The sequence below is a fragment of the Ambystoma mexicanum genome, chromosome 3q, assembly GCF_040938575.1.
Source record: "Ambystoma mexicanum isolate Mex_15411 chromosome 3q, UKY_AmexF1_1, whole genome shotgun sequence".
NCBI lineage: Eukaryota > Metazoa > Chordata > Amphibia > Caudata > Ambystomatidae > Ambystoma > Ambystoma mexicanum.
Window position 1 is genome coordinate 551092061 of NC_090926.1, and position 24787 is coordinate 551116847.

General features: G+C 47.4%; 1 protein-coding gene across 2 annotated transcripts in view; it reads right to left on the bottom strand.

Moving 5' to 3' along the window:
* The window catches only part of LCP2 (lymphocyte cytosolic protein 2), a 1016893-nt gene that overhangs the window by 166219 nt on the left and 825887 nt on the right, over positions 1-24787 (bottom strand). For both annotated transcript variants that reach the window (XM_069654319.1, XM_069654320.1), the window contains one exon: positions 6610-6695. In XM_069654319.1, the coding sequence (XP_069510420.1) occupies positions 6610-6695 (86 nt within the window). The remainder of the gene's footprint in view (positions 1-6609; positions 6696-24787) is intronic.

Below are 24787 nucleotides of genomic sequence, written 5' to 3' on the forward strand. Positions count from 1 at the left end.
AAGTGAATACTTGGCTATTTGATGAAAATACAGAGCGGCTGATTCATGGAATTTTTGCGCCGAAAAACGGGGATTTGTGCGCCATTCTGGCCGCAAATCCCCATTAGTTAAACAGGGATTTGCGGGCAGAATGGCGCACAAATCCCTGTTTTTCGGCGCAAATAATTCCATGAATCAAGATGATAGGCTATTATGGGGTTTGATGGGAATACCTGGCATGACGTGGTTAACTGGGTATATGATATCTGTACTTTAAAATACTGAAAATAATGTTACTGTATTGTAAGGAACAAGTTATTTACCTGAAACTGTTGTTCTCCAGCATGGGTCTGGCATGGATTCACATGCTCATGAATATTCCCCGTCGTCAGGCTGGGAATCCTCGGTATAGAAAAAATCAGTATCAGTTTCCTTTCTGATCTGTCTTTCTCAGTAGTAACCAATCACTGGTCTCTGGGTCATACTGCCCCCAGCCAATGACTGCCCTCTCCCTAAGCCCCTCCCCTGGCAGCCATCCTCAGATTTGGTAGCACGTGAAGTGGCAGTATCACCAAGTGAAGAGCAGCAGAGGGGTAGGCGGGAGGGTTCGCATGTGAATCCATGCCAGACCCATGCTGGAGAACAACAGTTACAGGTAAGTAACTTGTTCCTTCTCCAGCATGGGGTCTGGCATGGATTCACATGCTCATGAATATAAGAATACATAGCAGTATACACATGCACAACCACGGGAGGTGGCACAAGGCTCAATATCAAGCAATACAACAACTCAACATTAAGCAACTCTTACCTCCTCACCAGGCTCACCTTAGGCGAACAGGTTGCGCAGCACTGCCTGGCCGACTCTGGACTCCTCCCTGGAATCCCGGTCGACGCAGTAGAATCTCGTGAAGGTGTGCGTCGACCTCCACGTAGCAGCCCTGCAGATGTCGAGCAGGGGCACACCAGACAGGAATGCCGTAGTAGCAGCGATCGCTCTGGTCGAATGGGCTCTCGGACGGCCGGGCAGCGGTCGGTTTGCCAACTGGTGACAGTGCATGATGCAGCCGGAGAGCCATCGGGAAATGGAAGTCTTCGAGAGAGCCTGCCCTTGATTCACAGGTCCAAAGTTCACAAACAGCTGTGATGTCTTCCGGAAACTCTTCGTGCGGTCCACGTAGAACTTCAGCGCTCTAGCCACATCTAGCGAGTGCAGAGTCCTCTCAGCCGGCGACGAAGGCGACGGGAAGAAAACTGGCAACACCAAGGGCTTGTTGAGGTGGAAGTCCGACGGCACCTTGGGCATGAAGGAGGGGTGCGTCCTCAGCACCACCCTCGTGTCGTGAAAAGTCAAGTATGGAGGCTTGCAAGACAGGGCCTGGATCTCTCCCACTCGTCGTGCAGAGGTAATGGCCACGAGGAATGCTGTCTTCCACGACAGAAACTTCAACGGCACTGAATGCATAGGCTCGAATGGGGCCCCCATGAGCCTAGTTAGTACCACGTTGAGCTCCCACGCCAGGGCAGGGGCCTTCACCGGCGGGAATGATCGGAACAGTCCTTTCATAAATTCCTTCACCAGACGATGAGACCATAAGGACGCCCGTCTCGTAGTTCTGGTGTAACGTGAGACAGCAGCCAGATGTACCTTGATGGAGGCGTGAGATAGGCCAGCCTTGGCCAAAGACAGCAGGTACGGCAATACTTGAGGGGCCGTAATCCGCAGAGGGTTAATCTTCTGTGCTCGGCACCAGACAGAGAACCTCTTCCATTTGTGTCCTTAGCACTTGAGAGTTGAGGATGCCCTGGCCTTTGCAAGAACCTCTCTGCAGTCGGCCGGGATGTCATATCCTCCAAACTCTAGTGCTGCAGGAGCCAGGCCTGCAAGTTCAGTGACTCTGGTTCGTGATGAAGAATGGCGCCTCCTTCTCTGGAGAGAAGATCCGCGTCAGTCTTTAGCTTGACTGGTGTGGACGCTGACAAGTCCAGAAGGTCCGGGAACCAGATCTGCCTCGGCCACGCCGGTGCGACGAGAATCATCCTGCACCGGGACCTCTTGAGCTGGTTGACGAGCCGGAGTAGCAAAGGCAACGGCGGGAATGCATAAAGGAACAGGCCGTCCCAGGGGAACGAGAAAGCATCGCCCATGCTCCTCGGTTGGGGAAACCTGCTGGCGAACCTCCGGCACTTGGAGTTCGCCGCCGTCGCGAAGAGATCGATCTGGGGTTCGCCCCATCGTCGGAAGAGTCGGTCCACTTGATCCTGGCGCAGTTCCCACTTGTGGCACGAGCGCAGCTCCCTGCTGAGTGAGTCAGCGATGGTGTTTTTTATCCCTGCCAGATGAAAGGGTACCAGAAACAACCCTTGTGCGATGGCCCAATGCCACAGATCCTGGGCTTCCTTGGACAGAGCAGGGGATCTGGTTCCGCCCTGATTCCGAATGTAAAACATTGTGGTGGTGTTGTTGGTGAAGATCCTCACCACCTTGCCCTTGAGGGATGGAAGGAAGGACCTGAGGGCCCAGAACACTGCGCGGAGCTCCAAGATGTTGATGTGGAGAGTCTTCTCCTCCGAGCACCAAAGCCCTCTCGCGTGGAGGCCCCCGGTGTGCGCTCCCCAACCTTCCAGGGAGGCATCTGTCGTCACCGTCACCTGGTGGGCCGGGGCTAGGAAGCCTGTTCCCGCTGTCAGATGAGCGCGGACACCCCACCATCGTATCGCCTGACGGAACGTTTCGTCGAGCGAGATCCTGTCCTCGAAGCTGCCCGTCGTCTGGATCCATAGGGCGTCGAGGAATTCTTGCAAGGGCCGCATCCGAAGTCTGCAATGGGGCACCAGATAAATGCAGGAGGACATCATTCCGAGGGGGGACTTGATAGACCTCACTCTGGCCACGTCCGTGGCCAGTAGACGTTGCACCTTTCCTAGGATGGTCCTTATCCTTTCTCCGATGGTGAGGCCCGCCGCGCCACTGTGTCAAGCTGTGCTCCCAGAAACAGAGCGACTTGCGACGGGACCAGGTGGGATTTGGAAAGTTGATGGAGAACCCCAGGTCCGTGAGCAGCTGGACGGACTTCGCCGTGTGTTCCACGGCGAGCTCCCTTGTCCTTGCCCATATGATCCAGTCATCCAGGTAGGGGTAGACGTGGATCCCCTGCAGGCGCAGCCGCGCCGCCACCGGTGCTAGGCACTTGGTGAACACCCTGGGCGCCGATTTTAATCCGAATGGGAGGGCCTTGAACTGGTAGTGCCGCCCTTTGACCACGAACCTGAGGAACTTTCGGTGCCTCTTTAGAATAGGGATGTGGAAGTAAGCATCCTCCAAGTCCAACGACGACAGGAAATCGCCCAGCACGTTCTGGAGGGTGACCATCCGGAACTTCTGTGCCTTGATGTATTTGTTTAGTCGTCGCAGGTCCAGGATGGGACGCCATCCTCCTGTCTTCTTCCTCACGAGGAAGTATCTTGAGTAAACTCCGGAGCCCCGAAGCCTCTTCGGGACGAGCTCGATGGCACCTTTCCTGAGCATCGCCCGTACTTCCAACAGCAGTTGAGGGACGTGATTTTCCTTCCTGGCCACGGGAGGAATGCGGGGGCACCTCTTCTGGAACTCGAGGGCGTGCCCCAGGGCCAGGGCGTCCAGCACCCAACGGTCGGTGGAGATGGACTCCCACACGCCGACGAACTTCATCAGCCGGCCTCCCACCGGGGTGCTTCGGCAGGGGCCCGACCCGACAGACAGTTCAATCTTGCTCGGAGGCCGCTTTGCCTCCTTGACCACCTTGGCGACGACGGCAGGATCCACCTGACTTGCCGCGTCCCCTGTAGGCCTCCCGCGACGAAGACCTTGCCGCTTGACGGTAAGTAGAGGAGCTGCTGCCGGCTCCCTTGGAGGCACCCTGTCTGCCTCCGGAGCTCCGAAAGGACGGCCGTCGCTGTTGGAGCACCCCCAGTGCACGGGCCGTCTCCGTGTCCGTCTTGATCGCCTGAAGGGATTCATCAACCGCCTTGCAAAAAAGGTTGTTCCCATCGAAGGGCATGTCCAAAACCTTGGTCTGAAGGTCCTGGCGGAAATCCGTCGCCCTGAGCCATCCTCGTCGTCTCAGGCAAACGCTGTTGCCCAACTGACGGAAACCGGTGTCGGCGATGTCCGTAGCCACCATAATGGCGTGGTCCGAGGCAATCTCACCTTCCTGCAAGATTTCCAGGGCCTGAGCCCTCTTGGCATCCGGAAGGAAGTCCAACAGAGGGGCGATCTTAAACCACAACTCCCTGTCGTAGCGGGCTATGATGGCCAGGGCGTTGGCCGCCTTGATGGTCGTCGCTGCAGATGAGATGACCTGTCGTCCCATCGCATCCAGTTTCCTACCCTCGCCGTCCGCAGGGGAGGTTGAAGTCGAGGCCGATGCCCCCCCCCCGCTTTCTTCTTGGCCGCCGCTGAGACGACCGAGTCCGGGGTAGGTTGCGCTCTAAGGCGCAAGGGGGCAGCGTCGAGGACCCGGTACTTCTTCTCGTACCGGTCCCTCTTCGCAGGAGCCGTGGCAGGGTTCTTGAGGAGGGCGATCCCCTCATCCCAGATGTCATCAAGAAGTGGTACGGCGAGGACCATCTTCCTTTTAGCCTCGCGCCGGTGGTAAAGGAACCCCTCCTTCTTCTTTTCCTCGGGGCAGAGCTGGAAGAGCTCGGATGCCCTGGAGATCATTGCATGGAAGGATCCAATCTCGTCGGGTGGGGACGCCCGGGCAGGGGGCGACGGGGGACACGTCCCGTCGTCGCCTCCGTCGTCATCCGTACCCGTCGTAGCCGTGTCCATGCCTGTATCATCCCTGTGGGTAGTGGACCGGGGGGAAGGCCGCAGAGGCGGGAGAGGAGGCCTAGGATGCGTCCTCCTCCTCTTAGGCGGTGGGCTCCCCGAAGGTCCTGGCTCCGGATCCTCCGTCGGGTCTGGCTCAGGCTCCTCCGTCGGGGGAAGGGGCAACCTAGTCCTTATCTCCGAGCATAAGGACTGGATGGCTGACAAAATGGCCGCCGAGGTGTCCTGCGGCGCCGGAAACGACGGGTGCGAGGGCTCTTGAGGAGCCTCGTCTGCGTCACCGTCGTCCTCGTCGTCGCCCTCGTCGGGATCCCTCCCGATGGGCTGTGTCTCCTCCACGGCTTGGATGAGCTCTTCTTCAGAGGTCGTGACCGTATCCACGACGGCCACCACCCCCTCCCCCCCTTTTTCCAACGAGGACTTCGTGGGGGTCTTCTCGATGGGCCTGAAAGACGACTCCCTCCGCGGTGGCAGGAAGACTCTGGTACCTGAGGGCGCCACCACAGGCTGAGCCAGGGCCGCGGCGACATCCTCAATCGAGGTCCTAGCAGGGTGAATCACGGCCAACGTCACCTTCTGTACGCCCGGGGCCTTCACCTTCGGGGGAGGGTCCGAGCCTCGCTCCCCCTCTGCCGGAGTCTTTGAGATCGACTGCGGCCTCTCCAGAAGCTTCGCCGGGTTCTCGGACTTCCTCTTACCCGAGCCAGAGCGTTGGCTTGTGGTCGATGGGGCCGGGGAGGGTGTGCCCTGCCTGGCAGCCAAGGAGCCCGACCGTTCGGCGCTCCCGGTGCCCGCGGACTCGCGGTGCTTAGCATTTTGTTGGGCCCCCGTCGCCGGAGCACCTTCACAGGATTTAGAAGACCGCTCGGACTTCTTCTTCTTCTTCTCGCCTGGCGGGCTCTTACCTTCCAGCCAGTTGGCGAGACAGAGGTGGCGATCCTTCATGGTCCGCTCCGACATGTTTCCACAAAACGCGCAGTCCTTTTCCTTGTGCGTCTTGTCCTCATGGAGACAGTAGAGGCATAACAAATGCTCGTCCTCCTTGAACACGTTCTGAAGCTGGCATCCAGGGCAGGTCCTGAATAGCTTCCCGGGCGTCGAGCTCCCTTTCTCCTGGTCCATGTCCGGGGTAGGCCTCAGAACTTCTGGAATCCTCCAAAAGCGTAACTCGACAAAATCTTCACCCTTGAGGGGCGTAGAAAACTCCGAAACGGATCCCCATTGATCGGAAGTAGAAACGGTGGAGCTTGAGGCTCTTTTAACCGAAAAAATGAGAAAATCTCCTGAAAAAAGCGCGAAAACGCAGCAAAAGCTCGAGAGCTAAGCACGAGGACTCCCAACACTTGAACGTGCGGTAAAAATCTGAGGATGGCTGCCAGGGGAGGGGCTTCGGGAGAGGGCAGTCATTGGCTGGTGGCAGTATGACCCAGAGACCAGTGATTGGTTACTACTGAGAAAGATAGATCAGAAACGAAACTGATACTGATTTTTTCTATACCGAGGATTCCCGGCCTGATGACGGGGAATATTCATGAGCATGTGAATCCATGCCAGACCCCATGCTGGAGAAAAAGGCAAAACTATTTGACATATGTGTCATACACTGCCATTTGTCTGCAGTGTTTATATGTTTAGACACCTCCTTTTATGCAGAGGCAAAGACATGTAATGTGTATTCCTTTATTTCTGTTGGGCTTGTAAAGTAACCCCTGATTTTATATGGTCACTCAGCCCCCACACTATATCTGATTTGTTCCAGCATAACCCTTTGCAATGCAATGCATACTTATTACTATGGTTACTTTGTAATCTATTACCTCTTTATGTTTTGGAACGGCTGACATCCCACGCTTTGGGAATGTTGGAAGGTTTTCTGCTTGTGAAGTTATTCTCCTGATATTACCTGTATAAAGACATACATTGATCAAACATGTCAATAAAAATGGATAATGACAGTGATGTAAGTTTACTTGAAACAAACCTATTTCATTTCCATCACAAACCATGCAGCAGCAACAACACCCAATTTACAATTGAATTTATGAATACAATTGTGGAGGTTTTTTCAAAACTGTTACATAGATAGTATGTACCTTCTTAATGGTGGGAAGCAAAAACAATGTATTAAGTCAGACTTGTTGGTGCATCACAAGGACAAAACAATACATGGCAATTTTACTCCCTGGCATTCCCTTGATAATGTATTTGGCACCTATTACAATTATTACACTTGTATCATTGTACATTATAGTCCTTGCTGGTGGGCTGCAACAAATGTTAATGACCCACATCATAATGTTGGGCCTTAGGTAAAGATGAGGATGCGCTAACTCCACACGCTGTCAGTGAAGTATCACTTCAGGCACTGTCTGCAGGCACAACCTACTCTGTGGGATATCGTCCATTGTAAAGGCCGTGGGAGGCATCTGTGTCTGCTAAATTTTCTTGGACTTTGTTGACATCTCTATCATCTGTGGGAACTCAGCAACTCTCTTCAAGGCTGTGGAGTCTGGCCCATCTACAGTTCTGAGCTAGCTCCAGCTTAGCTGGGAAAAGATCAAAAAGGATAGCATCAATAGAACTGACCTATGGAAGTCACCAGGAATATCTCTCTTCATCGCCTAGATCATTGGTGCTGGAGAGACACCTTCTCCTGCTTCGTTCTTTTTTCACTTTGACTTTTCTCTTCACTGCATGGTGCCCTGAAGCATACACAACCTTGGGTATTCCTCATTTAACATTGCCTTTAGACCCAGCAAGAATATCCATATTGCAGGCTTATATGTTCAGGGATAATTGGTCATTCATATTCAGGCAGCAAGAGGCAAACATTATGTTTTATTTGAGAACGACAACTAATGGTTTAAAACTCAGATTATAAACTACGTGAAGTACGTGATTTCCTGGGGTGAAATGGATCAGTATTGTTTATATATGCATATTCTGAAAGTGTTAAACATTTCCCAGGTATATTTGTGTGGTTGAAAAGATACAATGTAGACTGTTAAATGTGAATTACCAATTCTCCCTGATTGTATAGGCCTGGAATATGGATATTCTAAAATAATTGAATATTAATATATTGAGTCAAGTTTAAAATTATGAGACCCAATAATTGAGATATCATTCAATAATAAATGTATTGGACAAAGGTGGCTTAATCAGAAATATATTTAACCGAAAACTGGGGTAATAAACTATGATTTAAAGATGGCTGCGAGTTTTGACAGAATGTTGAGGTCTGTGATGAAAGTCCCTTTTTTGTTCACTGTACTATAATAAGGGTTACAAAATGGCGCTCAGTTTTGATAAACAGAGAGAGTTTGGGACGGTAGCCCCTTTTTCATGTTTATGGTAGTGTTAATATGTCAAAGAAAGGGATTTAAAATGACGCTTTGTTTAGATGAATTGAGAGAGTTGTGGACTACAGCCCCCTTTTTTATGTTTATGGTAGTATTGATGGATGAGAGATTTCAAAATAAAAATGTTAGTGGGAAAAAACCATTGTGATGTGTATACAAGCAATGAGAACAAGGTTCATGATATACCTGAATATACATAGTTTTGAAAGGTAACAGGCATAGATATAAGCATGAGTGGATTCAAGATACTTAAAATTGTGGGTAAAATCCCGTTTCAAAGATGACAGACAGATTTAACAGAATGTAGAGGTTGGGTATTTTCCCTTGTTTATGGTCATGGTATTGGTCACACATAAAAAGGGTTTCAAAATGGCGCTCAGATTCAAGAAGATGCTGAAACCATGTGTTTAGCAGGGCATGTAAATTATTTGGAAATAAAATAAAGGTAGGATTATAAGAATGGATGGGAGATAGCTTTTGATGATTGAAAGATGTTGGAGTTAGGTTTTTAAGACAGGGTTTATTATATTTCTGCACAATTTTCATGGAACAGAGGGTGTGGATTGCAGTCAAGAATAATTGCGTTTCCAAGAAGGAAAGAATTAAATTAAAAAGAAACAGCAAACAAAGGTATTATGTGTTGAAGTATTGTGTTGGGAAAAGGAAAATGGTCAGAGTCAAGTGTGAAAGAATAGGGTTTAGCAAAGGCACATTTTATATTTCAGATGGCATTTTGGGAATAGGAACACAATGTAGAATGGAATTATGTGATATTATAGGTTGCAAAGGGTAAATTCATTTAATTGAATTAATGATGATTATAAAGAAATGTAAGTGAAATAAATAGAGTAGGATATAAATGTAAGATTTGGCCCATTATGTTCCAGGGATGATTGAGTAAATACTAAAAGACAATATTGGTATATGGGGTTTATGGGTTGATACAGATAAAAGAGCAAAACCTTTGTTGTATACCAAAAATATATTAAATATTTCAAGAATATGTTTATTGTGGGTTCAATTAAATGTTTTTTGTTGTCGTTTAGAGATTATAAATGAAGAACAACCTAACAGTGGAATGGGAATGTTATGGTTGCATATTACAAATATTCGACCATGGCCTTGAGGAAGCTCATTTAGAATCCAGTGGGAAGTGAATTTGGATTCTAAGCGAAACATGTGTTGGCTAGGTTTTTTCTAGTGTGAAATATATGTTTGTGGTTACGTTTTTTCATATGTTATGATACATATGCATTCAAAACTTTATGTTGTTTAAATTAGATTACAGATTTTAGTAGAGTTCATGGCAAGGAAGGATTTTGTCAAAGGTAGAAAGGTAAAATAACATTATTTTACTTGTTAAGTAATACATTTTAAATATTTCTTTGAATATTAAAAACATAACAAATACAAAAGAAGGGGCACAATAATGTTGAAGGATTTTCAAAAATAAGCATGAATATAGTTTTTTGACTGGGCCCAACCTGTTGCATTAGCCATGGGCACTTTGGTTCAGATATATTTCTGCACACCCCAAACAGGTGAGATCTTGGACATTTCCCATAGATTGATATTGTTCCTCATAAGTACCCATGATACATGTGGTCCTACTGTCATTGAAATGGTTCAAGTTATTTTTCACATGTTTCCTTTGATGATTTCTTCCTATAATTCCATCCGTGGCACACCTTCTAATTAAGGTAATTTGGACATTACCATACTCTAATATCTTAATTGTTTTGCTTGATGAGCTTTTGCACCAGATCACTACTTACACCTTTCTATGAGTATATCTTGGGCTTCCCCCAGACTTCCCATGGTTAAGGGATAACCTTGAAGTCTGTTGGTTTAATTCTCATCCTCCATCTCTTCAGGGTGCTGTGGAAGCTTAGCTAGAAAATCTATATAAGTCTCTAATCACCCTATCCGAAAGCCTGCATGAGGTGTACACAAAGGGGGACGGGGGGCTCTCCAGGGTTAGAGGGAGTATGTACAATGAAAACTAAGGGGAAATGACACCAAACTATCTAAATAGAGTAGTTGCTATAACAAAACACATACATTACTCTGGCTGTGCTCAGAGCTTGGATGTATTTGCAGCACACCTAGTGAATAGCCCTTTTAAAGCTCATGTGAAGTGGGGAGAGAATGTATGTGCTATCTTATTTTTTTTAACTGAGATGTAACTCATAATTAGTTGCAATGCTAAAGTTGCAGACAATAGGCACACATAAGCAAGATACAAGGGGGGGGGTGTCCTGACGACAGTATTTCTAGGGTTTACTTTCACATTGCTGTAAACCTTCAACTATTCAGTCATGTATCATACATTCCAATTGATTCTGCATGTAATAGTATTCAAACAATTGAGAGCACAGACATAAATAGAAAATAAATTCAGCTTTTAATTATTTTTAGAAATCCAGTTTACTGAAGGTAGTTTGTTTCATACAATCAAAAACCTTTTGTAGGCATATTGGCAACAAGGTTTAAATATACAAAGTAGATAACATTTTTTGTGCTTTGCAATTCGTGTACAACCACCACCTATCGTGACTCGTGATAGTGAATGTACAGGTAACAACCAAACAGAGAGCAGTTTAATAGTATCACAGTTGGTTGAATGGCCAGGCTAGAGGGTGACCTAACACATGGTCTAATAGGAACACATAAGACACATAGGCACACATGAGACAGTATTTAATATCTACAAACATCTGCGGTTAGTTGTATACCACTCCAAGCACTAGCACAGGACAGATTTTTGACAACCTCATGGTTGGAAGTAATACCACCAGCACAAAGGAATACTAATCATACCAATCAATAATTCACCAATTTTTATAGCTAACCACATTAATAGTTTCCAATTCCAATGACAGAAAAGACAGCTGCGCAGTCATGGCAAAATAAGGAAGGGAGAAGTATAGTTCAAATTGGTGTCTACGTATTAGCGTCACCTGGATGGCTGAGCCTGCTATCATCATCTGAAATAACAAGTGGAGGAAATGGGCAGTCTGTGTAATTTCAAGCTAAGCTGGCAAACAATAAACATTAAATTCAACATGAGTGAAGCAATACCGGGTTATTGAAAGTTGTCAAGAAATCCATCCTAATGAAAAACTTCTTTACACTTTTTTCTGCTAACCATAAAAAATATTCTACCATAGACTAGTTTTTGATCTCTGAAAAACAATAACAAGCATATCAGTAGCTGAAATACTCCTACATTTAGTTTCTGACCACTCAGTGATCAATATTTGATAGCAATATATTTGACTAGGCCAGCTTTCAGTGAGTTTTTAAATGTAAAAAACTGGAATATTAAAATTTTTGGTAGAGGTGCCCTTCGGTGGTGTGCGACTCAATCGCGGCCATGTTGCTGCTGTGAATTCCTGAATGTTAATGATTGGAGAAAAGAGGCAATCTATCAGCCACGGGAACATGGTAGGTTTAGATTATAAACTATAGAAACACCAGATACTTCAATGTAAGACAATTGTAGCACTGAACTTCGTGAATGATAGTCAGCTCCAATGGAAAGTGTGGATGAAAAATGTTACAAAACGGTATTAGGTAGTATAGTGCAAAAGGGCTACAAGTGCGGGAATGAGTCGATACTGCTGCGGTAGCAAAACACAATCAATTTGCATTAATAAAATGGTCTTGGATAATGCAAGAAGAAGTAAGGAGGAGCAGTAACATCAGGGAGGAATTTCATAGACAATATCAGGAACTGTACATTCAAGAAGCAGTTTGTGGGCACTCAAAAATAGGAAATTCTTTTCAGCAGGTTTAAATTCCAAGAATAGAATTTGAAGAGCAACTCAATATAAATAGAAGCATTTCGATCAGGAAAGTAGTGGAAACTCCAGGGCCAGCTGCACAATTTTGCCATGTTTGATTAACCTTTCCTTGTGCAGCTGTGTGACCGAGCTGACACAATGAGAAATGCAGCTGTAAAGCTAAAGGCATGTTTATTTGTAACAATTGTTTAAACATTGCGTTCAATTTGAAGATATCACTAGAGTTCTTCTCCACTTTGTCCCAAGGGATAAGTTGTTCTGGTTTCAATCTCTGAGCAATGTTGTCCTTTTGTTTCACTGCCTGAATATGTGTGAGGGGTTCTTACTTTGTGTCCCAGCATACAATTACTTCATTTGTATTCACCCTCCCACTAAGCGCACTGACACTAAGTTCTAGCATGCAATTCTTCTCTTCACCTTCACCTTCTCTTTCTCAATAGGGCTTCAGAGTTCCAGAATGAAATGCTTTCCTTCCTCTTCACTTTCTCATTAAGGCTTGGGGCCTCATTACACGGAAGGCGGTAAGGGTTAACGGTCACCGCTAATGGTACCGGTGACCGTTAACCCTTACCGCCTTACTACGAGGTCCCTTTGTGGGTAGGTACTTTAACGCCTGCTGTTTAACAGGCGTTAAAAACCAACCCGCAAAGGGACCAGGGAGCTAATTACGGTATCGCAATTTGCGGCACCGTAATTAGCGCCTTCCCCATTCCCATAGAGCCCCATGGGGCAAAAATGGGAATGGGGAAGGGCAATGGGGGAAGGGGGAATAACCGCCCCGCCAACCTTGGAATAGGGCAGTAATTCCCCTTTCCACCAAGGCGGTGCCAGTATTTTACCGGCATGGACCAAGGTGCTAATAGCACCGTGTAATGAGGCCCTTAGACATTCCACATACAAGTTCCAGTCTGTGAAGTGTTCTTTTGTCTTCACTTTTGTACTAGGTATTTGGAGTTATGATTCCAAATTCTAGCATTCACTGCATTGCTACAAGGCTACTTTCTTAGTGTGCTCTGATTGTACACTTCGAATTCCAGCATGCAGTATTTCTTTTTATATCTAGTTTCTTACTTGGGGATTCCATAGTGGTTTTGGCCAGAGTTTGTCTGCTCTGGCTCAAGCCCTCCTCCACTTACATCTGGTGTCCATCTAGGAGCCCTTGCTGCTGTTCCTGTTCTGGGCGTCACATCTTTCTTGCCTACCTCCTGCTCTGCTCCTTTATCAGTCCACTCATCTGGACTCCCTTGTGCAACAGCGTTTGGGCCCAATGGCTGGCACTACTCCAGTGCTTCCCTCTCTTACCTTCTCTTAGTATCACCCTGGTCTTCTCAGGTCTGGCAGGGCTTCTGGTCTCATTCTCTCTGCTAACGAGGAGTTACTTTATCGAACAGATCTGCTGATTATCCACAGCTCAGCCTCTTCTTCTAGTTCCACTGTCTTTTTATTCAAGCCACTGTACCGCAGACCGAGTCAGCAGACCACAGTCAGGGAAAAATATTGTGGGGGTATGGCGGGTACTTCATCTCAATTGTTTTAGGGGCTCAAAGAAAGGCTTGCTATCCATTTATTTTGGAATTACCCCATTAGTTTCATGTTTCCAAGTTAAGATGGATCTCCTCATCTTTATCATTTTATGCTAATACCACTTTCTAAATCTGCCTACTTTTACTCATCCACAACAGGACTGCATGACTTGTCCTTGGCCTCAAGCCCAGGGACCGTATCTCTCCAGCACTGAAATCTCTGCATTGGCTCCCAGTGGCTGCAAGGATTACGTTCAAGACCCTCTGCATTGTCCACAAGGCCTTCTAGTGCCTGGGTCATCAATACCTCCAACTCTCTCTTCGTAAATACCTTCCTACTCTAGCTCATTGCTCCTGGATAAGTTGTAAAGGTTGAAGAGTAGAAGCAGGCAGATTTAGAAAAAGGCTGTTGCAGAAGTCCAGCCTAGAGAGGACCAGGGCTCTTGAGACAGTGAGTTTCTGGGGGGAAGTGAGAACAGGAGGAATACCCCTGAGGAGGTGCAGCTGCTAGTATGACTTGTTAGAGATGCCGGAGATGTGAGGAGAGAAGGAGAGGGTGGAGTCAAAGGTGACACCAAGGTTCTTAGCCTCACAGGATGGAGCAGGAAGAGGGCCCAGAGTGGGCAGCCAGAGTGAGAGAGGAAAGGAGAGATCAGGTGTGCCAATGAAGAGGATCGCAGTCTTACTGGCGTTAAGGCAGATATCATTGGCGGCACACCATTCCTGAATAGGGGCCAGACAGTCTGGTATGAGAGAAGGAGCAGAGGTGGCTGATGGGAGCCTGAAAGAGAGCTCGGTATCATCCGCCTAACAATAGAAATTGAAGCAGAAAGTAGCGATGCAGTGGTCAAGAGTTGCCAGGTAGTGGTTAAAAAGCTAGAGAGAAAAGTTAGACCCCTGGAGAACAACACAAGGAGAGAGAAAGATAGAAGAGAGGAAAGATCCCAGTTGGACCTGAGAGGGTTGATTGGTCAGAAAGGAGGTTAACCAGGCCAGGGCTTGATCAGTGATACCCAGGTTGTCACAGAGGCGATTGAGCAGGATGGCATATCACAAAACATTCAAAACTTGACTATGGCAATTGACTAAACTAATAGCAATACAAAATAAAATGATCTTGATTTTGGCAGATGCTAAATATTCACTAAAAAGTGAGTCATAAGAGTTTCTGTTGCGAAATCCTTCACAGTTAGATGTCCTGCCCATATTTATCGAGATTATTACAGCTTCATATTTCTGCCTGACACCACAGATAGGTCCAATTAGCAATGAGCATGTGTGGCATAACCAGTTAGGTGGCTTGGAGCGCGGGCAATAATTGCTGGTATTGCTCACAGTTCTGAGCCACCTTTAGACTTGCCAAACCTCCTTTGTTTGTTGAATAAACCATAGCTGTCTCTGGCATTTCTTTTGAAGAATGAACATTCCTACTAGAGAAGGCATAGCCCCTATTCCTAGGGCCTGGGTGGTAAAAACCTAATAGGCTAAAGGGGTGGGCTCTCCCTATCAATAAAGGATCTGGAAATCTTGGTAAAGGCCCTTGTTCTCGGTCATTAGCCTAAGATTCCGGACTAAAAGGGCAGATCAGGCTGCCCCTGTAGTCTCTAATGTTATACAAAAAGACTACACTCTCTTATGGGAATAATATTACCGACTAAGCACACCTGTAGTTGCTTAAACATGCCATGGATTTGTAGCCATTAAAACTAGCGTTACCTGAAAATGGTAGCGTAACTGGTTGGTCAACTCATCAAAAGATGATATGCAAATGACCTTTTCAACTTTACCAATATCCACCAGAGGCACTTCCTTCTTGGATGAACTGTTCTGAGTTTTGATCAATGTGGGCTATAAAATAACACCACAGCAGAAACTTTACACTGCTGTGTGCAGGAGGTGAAAGTAACCCCAGCCAAGACAACAAGTGCTATATGAATTTTAAAGTTATGCTCGCCAATTGGAAAACATTATAAGTTGCAGCCAAAAAGAAACATTTCAGGAAATCTACTAAGTGCTATTAATGTGGATAGAGAAGCCTCTCAGTGACATGTCAGAAACCGGATTCTTGAAGCCATCCTCCCATCTAATCTTTGAGCCAGGTATTAAAAGAACACGGGAATGACCAGAACAAAACAGTTAAGAGTTAGCCAGAAAGTGAAAAATATATATCAACAGGACTCTTACTTATAACCTATTGGGCCTCATTACGAGCATGGAGGTAAAAACGCAGTCATTACCGGCATGGTGGTATTAGCGCGTCCGTGCACCCTCGACGCTGATAATAGCGGGTGATTACGAGAGCGCGAGCGCAGGCAAATCCCCATGCCGGTAATGACTGCACCGCCATGCCGCTAAAGGCCCCCCAAACCCCAGATAGCCCCATCACGGGACCCGCCGATACCGCCTCCGCCTAGTAGCAACCCCTTAATAACAGACCCGCAATACCATCATGCAAATACCGGGTTCGTAATACCGGGCCCGAAAGTAACGTCATCACGCCGGAACGGGAAATGCGCCGGTGGCCATCTTAAAAAACACAATCCATTGCAATCCTCTCAACACAGCAGTGCTACTGAGTGGAGAGCAGGGCCATACTATCCATCATGTCTAAGTCAACTTGCAAGACCACCCTCCACTTGCGCAAGAAGCGCTTCTCCGACGAGGAGCTCAACATGCTTGCGGATACGCTCGCAGCCCATGCAGATGAGGTGTTCACCAACAACCTGAATAGGGAAGTGCAACTCCGAAAAAAAACAAATATGGGAGGAGGTGGCACGGAAGGTGACAGCGGTTGGCACCACCCCCCGAACGGTGAAAAACTGCAAGAAGAGATGGGATGACCTACGTCTCCGGATGCAAAACATCCTATCATCAAATCGCAGGGAGGCCATGGCTACAGGCGGGGGGCCCACTCACCCATTAAATTGATGCGATGGGAGGAGACCTGCAGCACCACTATAAATATGGAGTCGATAGAGGGCTTTGGTCAAATGGAGACGGGTGCGGCGTCATCGGGAGATGGAGGTGAGTGACCCCGCAAACCCCAGTAACCCAAAGCATGACGTAGTACAACAGATGTGAAAGTGAACCAAGCCAATGCATGGCCCATCATACACACGTATACAGACCCATGTCCAGATGGTGGCCCAAATCCTGGCACAATGAAATGCATGCTGTGTGCCAATCTCATTACCAACAGACACCCAACACACAGGGATCATTCACATGTCACACATCACGCATACCGCAATACAACGGTATGCCACCTGGTACACATCAATACAGAATGGAGAGGCCACGGCGTACGCCAATATGCCCCATCCCCCCTTTAAAGTACTCTGTGTGTCACACCTACAAGAATGCAATGCATGAAAAATGAAATACTGTACAGCACCAAATCATGCATCTTGCATGTAGTACCATCACGGATGCCCTGCATCTCTTGTTCCCCCTCAAGCACTGACGCAGAAAGTGAAGGGCAGGACCCTGCCCCAGGCGCATCGACACACTCTAAAGCATCCAGGGCCAGACCCGAAGGCACTGGGCCTTCCACCTCCAGGGCAGCACCAGCGCCCAGAGTGCAACCCAGGGCACCAGTACAGGCCAGTCCAGCTGAGAAGGATAATACAGCAGCCTACGAGACTGCCAATACAGAGTCGGCAACAATTGCAGAGGCAGAGGCTGATGGTACGCAGTCCGCTGCCACCAGTTCTGTAGGTGAGGCAGCAGCCACAGCCCCCCTCAGCGACGTGGATGTCCACGCCGAGGAATACCAGGACATGGATGACATCATCCATGTTGAATGTCCCCATACTCCAACCCCCCAGTCCATCCCCCAGCACTCCACACAGGGCACACAACTCAAGCACCATAGTCATTCGTGACAGTTTAGGGCGGTGACAAAGCAGGATGCTGGACCATATGCAGCAGCAACAACCTGCACCGGCGGTGCCACATCTATCCATCTCCACCCAATCAACCACATCTGCCATCTCGACTCCATCAAGCCCTGTGCGGATGATGAGGCGCAGCGCAAGGCACACGGAAATGCTGCCCCCAGACCAGAAAAGAGGCCGGAAATAGCCAGTCCACCCACATCGTGTGTGGGATGACAATGGGGGAGGGGGGAGGTGGTGTTGGTGGTGTTTGGGGTATTTATTGGGGGTATGGGGTGATTGAGGGGTATGGGGTGTTTGGGGGCCTAGGGTTTTTTGGGGTTATGGGGTGTTTGGGGGTATGGGGCGTTTGGGGGTTTGCGGGGAGGGGAGAGGGCATGTGAGAGATGGAGGGATGAAGCACTATTTTGTTAATTTTCCCAATACACCCGTTGTGTACAAAATCATATCATGACTGGACATTGTTCATTTCGTGTGTGTTTATACCATTGATTACAGCACACAGTGCCCAACTCCCACACACCCTGTGTCCATGTCCATACGATCCCAGTGCCCAGTGTAGTACTAACACATAACCATCAACATCCCTGTGGTTCAGAAGTAATCAGAAATAAGTGATTGGCGCACAGCACGGCCATCTTGTGCATCGCGTACTGCCAGGGGTGCTGCTTCTCCTCCATCATCATCCTCATCATCCTCACCCGGTGCATGCTGGTCAATGTCAGGTGGCAGTGGTACGTTTCTCCGGATGCACATGTTGTGCAGCATGACACAGACCATGGTGATCTTTGCCACCTTCTCAGGCCCGTAAAGGAGTGCTCCACCAGACCTGCTGAGGCAGCGGAACCTTGCTTTCAACAGGCTGAAGGTCTGCTCAATCACAACACGGGTACGGGTATGAAGCCGATTGTACTCCTCTTCGTGCCTGTTCTGCGGGTTCCGTACAGGGGTAAGTAGCCACGGCTCCAAGGGATAGCCGCCATCACCTGCATGGGAGCACAATGAGATATGTGTGAGTCAATATCTGACCTGACACCTTAAAGAATCACTGCCATGGCTGCAGCTATTTGGTGTTGACATGCACATGTCCCTGGATGTATGCACACAGGTTCATTTCATGCATTTTGAACTGTACTATGGTCTGCTGGTGTGGATTGAGTTGTACAGATGATGCAGGGTGTTCACTTGCATGCTGATGCAGATGTACTGTGGATGCAGAACAATGTCTTGCTACCCATATTTGCGATGTATGGTACTGTGTACGTATTCCCACTAGCGGCATTGCCACAGGTGTAATCATGTTTTGTCATCCAGCCCTTCACATACCCACGGTGGCCTGCTTGTGCGTCTGGCATGTTGTCATTGCTGTGCAGCATGGGTCTTATGTATGGCATTGATGTGTCATGTTCAGGTTGGGATGTTCAGGGCAACAGTGTTTAGCTGTAAGTGCACCCAGATGGACTAGGCATCCCCCCACAATCTCACCCAGATGGACTAAGCATCCCCCCCAATCTCACCCAGGTGGACTATGCACCCCCTCATTCTCACCCAGGTGGACTATGCATCCCCCCCAATCTCACCCAGGTGGACTATGCATCCCCCCCAATCTCAGCCAGGTGGACTAGGCATCCCCCTCATCTCACACCCCCACTGCACTGCCATGGCCCAGTCAGGCAACTCACCGAGCAGCCAGGCACGTCGCTCCATGTAGCAGGGTAGCGTGGAGATACGCAGCACAATGGCATCATGTGTAGATCCAGGATATCGGACGCAACAATGTGTGATGATCTTGCTGGAGTCACATACCATCTGCCCATTGATGGAGTGGTATTGCTTGCGATTGCGGTACACCACCTCATTGGCATGAGGGACCATCAATTTTACATGGGTGCAGTCGAGGGCACCGACGCAATTGGGCATGTCTGCCAGTGCATGGAAGCCTACTTTAGTGTCAGCGAGCTCCTGGCCAGTCTGTGGTAGGGATATGTGGATGCTTGCATGCTTCAAGAGAGCATCCAGCACTTGGGTCAGCATGCATGAAAATAGTGGTTGTGATATGCCATGCAGCTGGACCACTGTGTGCTGGTAGATGCCTGTGGCCAGGAAGTGGAGCACAGACACCACCTTCAGTAGAGAGGGGATGGCAGTGCGGATTTCTATCAGGCTGACAATGTCATCGTGTATCATGTCCACTATGGTGGTGATGGTGTCCCGGTCCAAACGGTACAGGGTGTGGATCTGCATGGGGGTTAGGTTGAATGGACTGGCTCTGATGCGAGGTATTGGTGGCTGCCTACGTGGTACCACTGGCTGCACTGGTGGAACTTGCTGGGCCTGTCTCACCCTCCTTCTCCTCCTGCGTCTCCTCTGGGCTGCCTGTTGTTGTTGTAGTTATTGTTGTTGTTGTTGCTGGTGTAGCAGTGCAGGCATGTCCTCCAGCCCCAGGATTGCTACAGCAAGTGGGATCATTTTGGTGTTGGGAGGGGTGTGGTGTGTGGGTATGCTCCTTTTGTGCTGGGTCAGGCTCCATTGGCTCCACCTGTGGTGATTGTGTACACCTGTGGCAGTTGGCAGCACTGCAGGTTGCTATTTACGGGTGGTTGGCGATGCCTGTAATACCGCCATTGTGCAGGCTCTATTTATCGCCTTCGGGATGCCGGTAGGTGCATGCCCGCGTGACTTGTGATGTACTCCTGTTAGCGCCATCCCAGTATTGCCGCTGCAAAGGGGCGCATGTACGTGCGCATGCCGATAAGAAGGGGCACGGTACGGGCGGGGGCGGTATTAACAGGTTGTCGGCCCGTAATGGGCCGGACCGGTAATCGAGGCCGGTAATAAAATTCTGCCTTCCTTTTTTCATCACCTCCATGCTCGTAATGAGGCCCATTGCTTTGCACAGAGCACAGTGAGCTGCTCATTGCTGGAAGTACAGGGGAGGCGAGCGAAATCCGTGTAAACATTTGAAAACTAAAAACCGAATGAGAGATTTGTGTGAAAATCGGCTGTACGAAAATTACGTACAGCCGAATATTTTGAATACATCCCCCATTCGGTGTCATTATAGTGAAGAACGGGAGCAGAGGCCTTTGGGGGTTGTCCCCTGCACCCTATGTTCACTATAATGCCATTGAAGGTTGTGGGGGTGTCGCCCACTCCTGATAAAATAAAATAAAAAAAACATGAGGACCCTGCTGCCCCGGATCCCATGCACGTAAGTGAAGGGAACAGGCATCAAACAGGGCTGCAGGAGACGGCAGCACACAAGGAGGGAAAATCAAAAGTCATTTTCGGTCAAATAACTCTCCCTCGGACATTTCTTATTTGATCTATTCATGGACAACCGAGGTGAACAACTGAAGCTAAACTCACAGAGTGTTCTAAGGGCGGTGGCCTTAGGGCATTAGGAGGAAAGATAATCCCGAAGTCAGTCCACGTGATCTTGATGGCACAAAGACAGGAAAGAGCCGTGCAAGCCAGACCCCAATGGCACAAGGACAAGAGGAAAAGAGTCATATGCTCGGCTAGAAATATAAGTACCCAGGGTTTACAACCCTAAGATAGAGACCAGTACAGCTGGGAAACACAGAACTACGTGGAAACAGTTCAGATCACCAGGTAAACTAGCAGATGTCAATGTCGTCAGAAACAAGCAGAAATGTGGACCTGCAGTCCGCTATCAAAAGTTCCAGCGCTTATGCCACTCACTTCCAAAACTTAGGGACGCTAATCCACGTATATGGTTGTATTTCAAAGAGTATTTAATTTGTTCTTTCTGTGTGCAATTTTTTATGACTTTTATGAGCTATCTTTGGTCGAAATAAAATATTGATTGGTTAATTAATCTTGTTTCAGACACTAAATACATTCTGTATGGCCTGGGCTCTAATAGATTCAAAGACATACAGAATAAGCATGCACTGAAGAAGGTTAGGTATTGAGATGTGTTCTACCCATCTATCCGAACCTAGTTGGCCTTTGGCAAAACCAAGCTTTTTAAAAAAAAAATGATAGTGCGCATTTGCACAGTATAATATTGGTGTTAGAAAACATTGAAAGAAACTAAATTGGGGTTTTGGATATAAACACCTTTGATGTTCACCTCATGACTTATTGCGCTGAAGTATTTTGTGTGGGTGGGTGAAAATGTAGGTATGTGGTTATCATATCAGTTGGGCTGTCTTTCTCGTTATCACTTCTCTCTTTATATCTCTCTCGCTCTTGCTCTCTATCGCTCGCTTCCTCTGTCTCCCAATGATGCACTTTGGTAAAACAATGAAAATAATATATGTCTAAAACAATGTTTTCATATATTATGCTTTTATACACTTTCACTTTATTCTGGGCCTTTATTGAGTACAACCTAGCTTCAGGAAGCTATGGCGTGCTTTATAACAATGGGAGTTACAGGCATACATTAGACTCTTATTGGGAGGCAGAGTACTTACAATACAGCATTATTAACATCATACCATTTAGGGTACCAGAGTATAGTTAAACGTTATAATTAGTTGCTGCTTCGCAAAGCTAGGTTTATTTTTGTTTGTTTTTTTTTTAAAGCGCCGAAAGGCCTCAGTGTGCTACAATAAATACAACGCAAAAACATAAACCAGCATACATAACATGAAATGGAAATCAAGATATCCAAAAACAAGCAATTTTCAGAATTAAAATGGCAAAATCAGGATAATCTAAAAAACAAAGAAGGCATAAATCATATCAGTCCATTATAATTCTTAGACTTGTGGTGTGTGACAAACTGAAAGAACAGAAGATTACTACAACCACAGCCAATGACAATGAAGTCTGTCTTATTCGCCGAGGGCCAATCCTTGATTCCTCCTCTGGAGGAATTTATGTTCCTGGGATCTGATGCAGCACCCTCCGAGCACTAGACTGAAACCAGGCCAGAACCTTATTCTAGGGGGCTTCTCTTGACTCAGGTCCTTCAGGCTTGTTCACATTTGTGATAACAATATTTCTTTGGTCCGAAACAAGGATCCGAATCTCAGGCATTACAGCCTTTTTAATACGAATGTCTCTGCTCGATGAAGGGGTGACCGCTTTGTCTATAGCAATCATAGGTCCCGAGATAATTTGTGGATTAGAGATGATACTACAAACAGGGAGCACAGGTCCTGATGATGAAGCTGGGCAGCATACTTCGCCCAGTGACTCTATTTGGTCTTTAGGCATTTCCTCAATAACAGTTGTTAGATTGCTAATTACTTTCTTGTCAGTTTGACAGCTTGTTGCCAAGATATTAAGAGCTGCCTGTATGATAGAGATATCTGTTTCACAACATCTATCCATCCTATCTAACTGTGCACTTACCTTCCCAAAAGATTCTCCCCAGAAATAGAAGTCCATAACTTTACATTGGTCCAAGACTCAGATGATCTTCTCCTTAATGGCCTGCCATTTTCCATCAGCGGTCATTCCCTTCCCTTCCATGTGGTAATTTACAAGAGCCTCTGTGATAACATTGTCCCTGCTCTTTAGGCGGGACTGCATTGCCTTGCTTACTGCTAGTAATAGGCAATCAGTCTTTCCAATTTGGGTTTCAATAGAACCCATCTCAGTTGGTCTAGAGTGGGCAATTTGAGACACCTCGTGTCGACCTGAAAGATCATAACCATGTGAAATTGGGATTTCTGCATTGTTTACCTGATCATGGTTAGTGAACAGAGTACCACTCAAAGGCCAAAAATCGTCGTACAATAATTCCCTTTTCTCTTTTGAAGGCACTGTTTCCTTCAGGCACGTCTACCTGGGACTTCTAACAGATGACTATTGCCCAGTGTTGATAGCACACTCGCCTGTTCCAGGGGAGCTGTTCTAAAGGTCCCTCATCAGTGCCTTCATGTCTACATTCCCTAGTAGCCCTATGAAACATGAGCAAAGCAAACAAGGACTGCATAATTCCCCTCCAATGCTGACAAACTACTACCCTGAACCAGCCACCTCTGTCAGGTAGCAGAAGGCAGAAAAGCAGAAAGGCCCAGCAATCAGGAGCTCTCTGCCCCCGAGAGCACCTCTGAGCCAATGAGGGCAGGATCGGAGGGAGAGGGGCCGCAGGCGTTCTCACAGCGAGCAAACAGGCAAGGCTGGTGAGTGCAGAAAGCCTACACCTTGCAGGTTCGCATAGTCAGGAACCGGAGGGGTCTGACAGTTCACCTGACCAACAAGCTGCACTGCATGAAACACGGCCACTTCCGTCAGTGCGTCAGGTCTAGGCTCAATAGCGGCAGATGTGCAACAATGCTCAAAGCGGGTCTGGGGAGTCACACAAGGGGTGTGCTTTACACTAATGTGTGAATATAGAAATGTACTTTGCCACTTAGCTATCCTCCCAGTTGTGCTTTTATGACCGATCTGCACCTCACTCATTAGGTCCAGCATGGCCAAAGAATCTCTGACATTCTTAAGGCTCCAGAGCAAACATGATGTGCCATGGCTGCTCTGGGTGGACATCTCCCATTGGAGGCAGGAACAAGAAAGACTGACTTGAATATGAATGATCCACTTGTAATGGGTAGGGCTACCTAGAGCAATTTAAAATATTTACGTACCTTCATTGCTTTTTGGAGAGTTTATATTCTTAAATGACTGAATTAAAATTGGAAACCACTCGCTATCACAATCTGTAATGGGGTTACATCCAATGCCATCCATTCATCCTGGAAGTCCAAGACTCCTCTTCACACAATCAAATCAGATTCACTCTGTGCCAAACAACTGAAACATTTGCGCAGCATTTTACCATCTTGCCTTTCTTCCAAGAGTGACTATTTTTGGCGCTGTTGTGTTACATTGCCTGCGTTATTAAAACAGCTTGAAGCAGGGACTTCCAACTGTAAAGCCATGGCCCCTGTCTGGTTACAGGGGTACAAATATTTTACAGTTCCTGCGTGTAAAGGCCCTAAAGGAAGGCTTATTGGTGGTTTGATGATCTGCCTTGATTTGACTTTAAGGTGGAAAGTGGTAGATCATTCTCACGACTCCCCAGATGTACAGCTCATGTCTACAACAACAGAGATGTGTGAGCAACTGTGGATATTTAAGACTTATAACAGACCAACAGGTCCCCGTGGAATGTCCGCTATAAATATGCTCTCTGACTCAAATTGGTAACGGGAAATAATAAAAATTGTCATACCATTGTTGCAGGTGATTTAAATATGCAAATTGAACCGCTGAGCAAATTGTTGGATCTTTGGGAAGACCAGGACATTGCATAGGGGATCTCGTCAGCTGCATAGCCCAAGAGAATTCATCCCTCAGATATAGAAATGGCCAGAACGCTCAATCATCTAAACCTGAGGGCCTGTAATGGCTGTTTTCAAAAGGATAAACCGGCAAAGAGCTCATTCTCGGGTCCTACTAGCTCATCGTTGATTGATTACATACT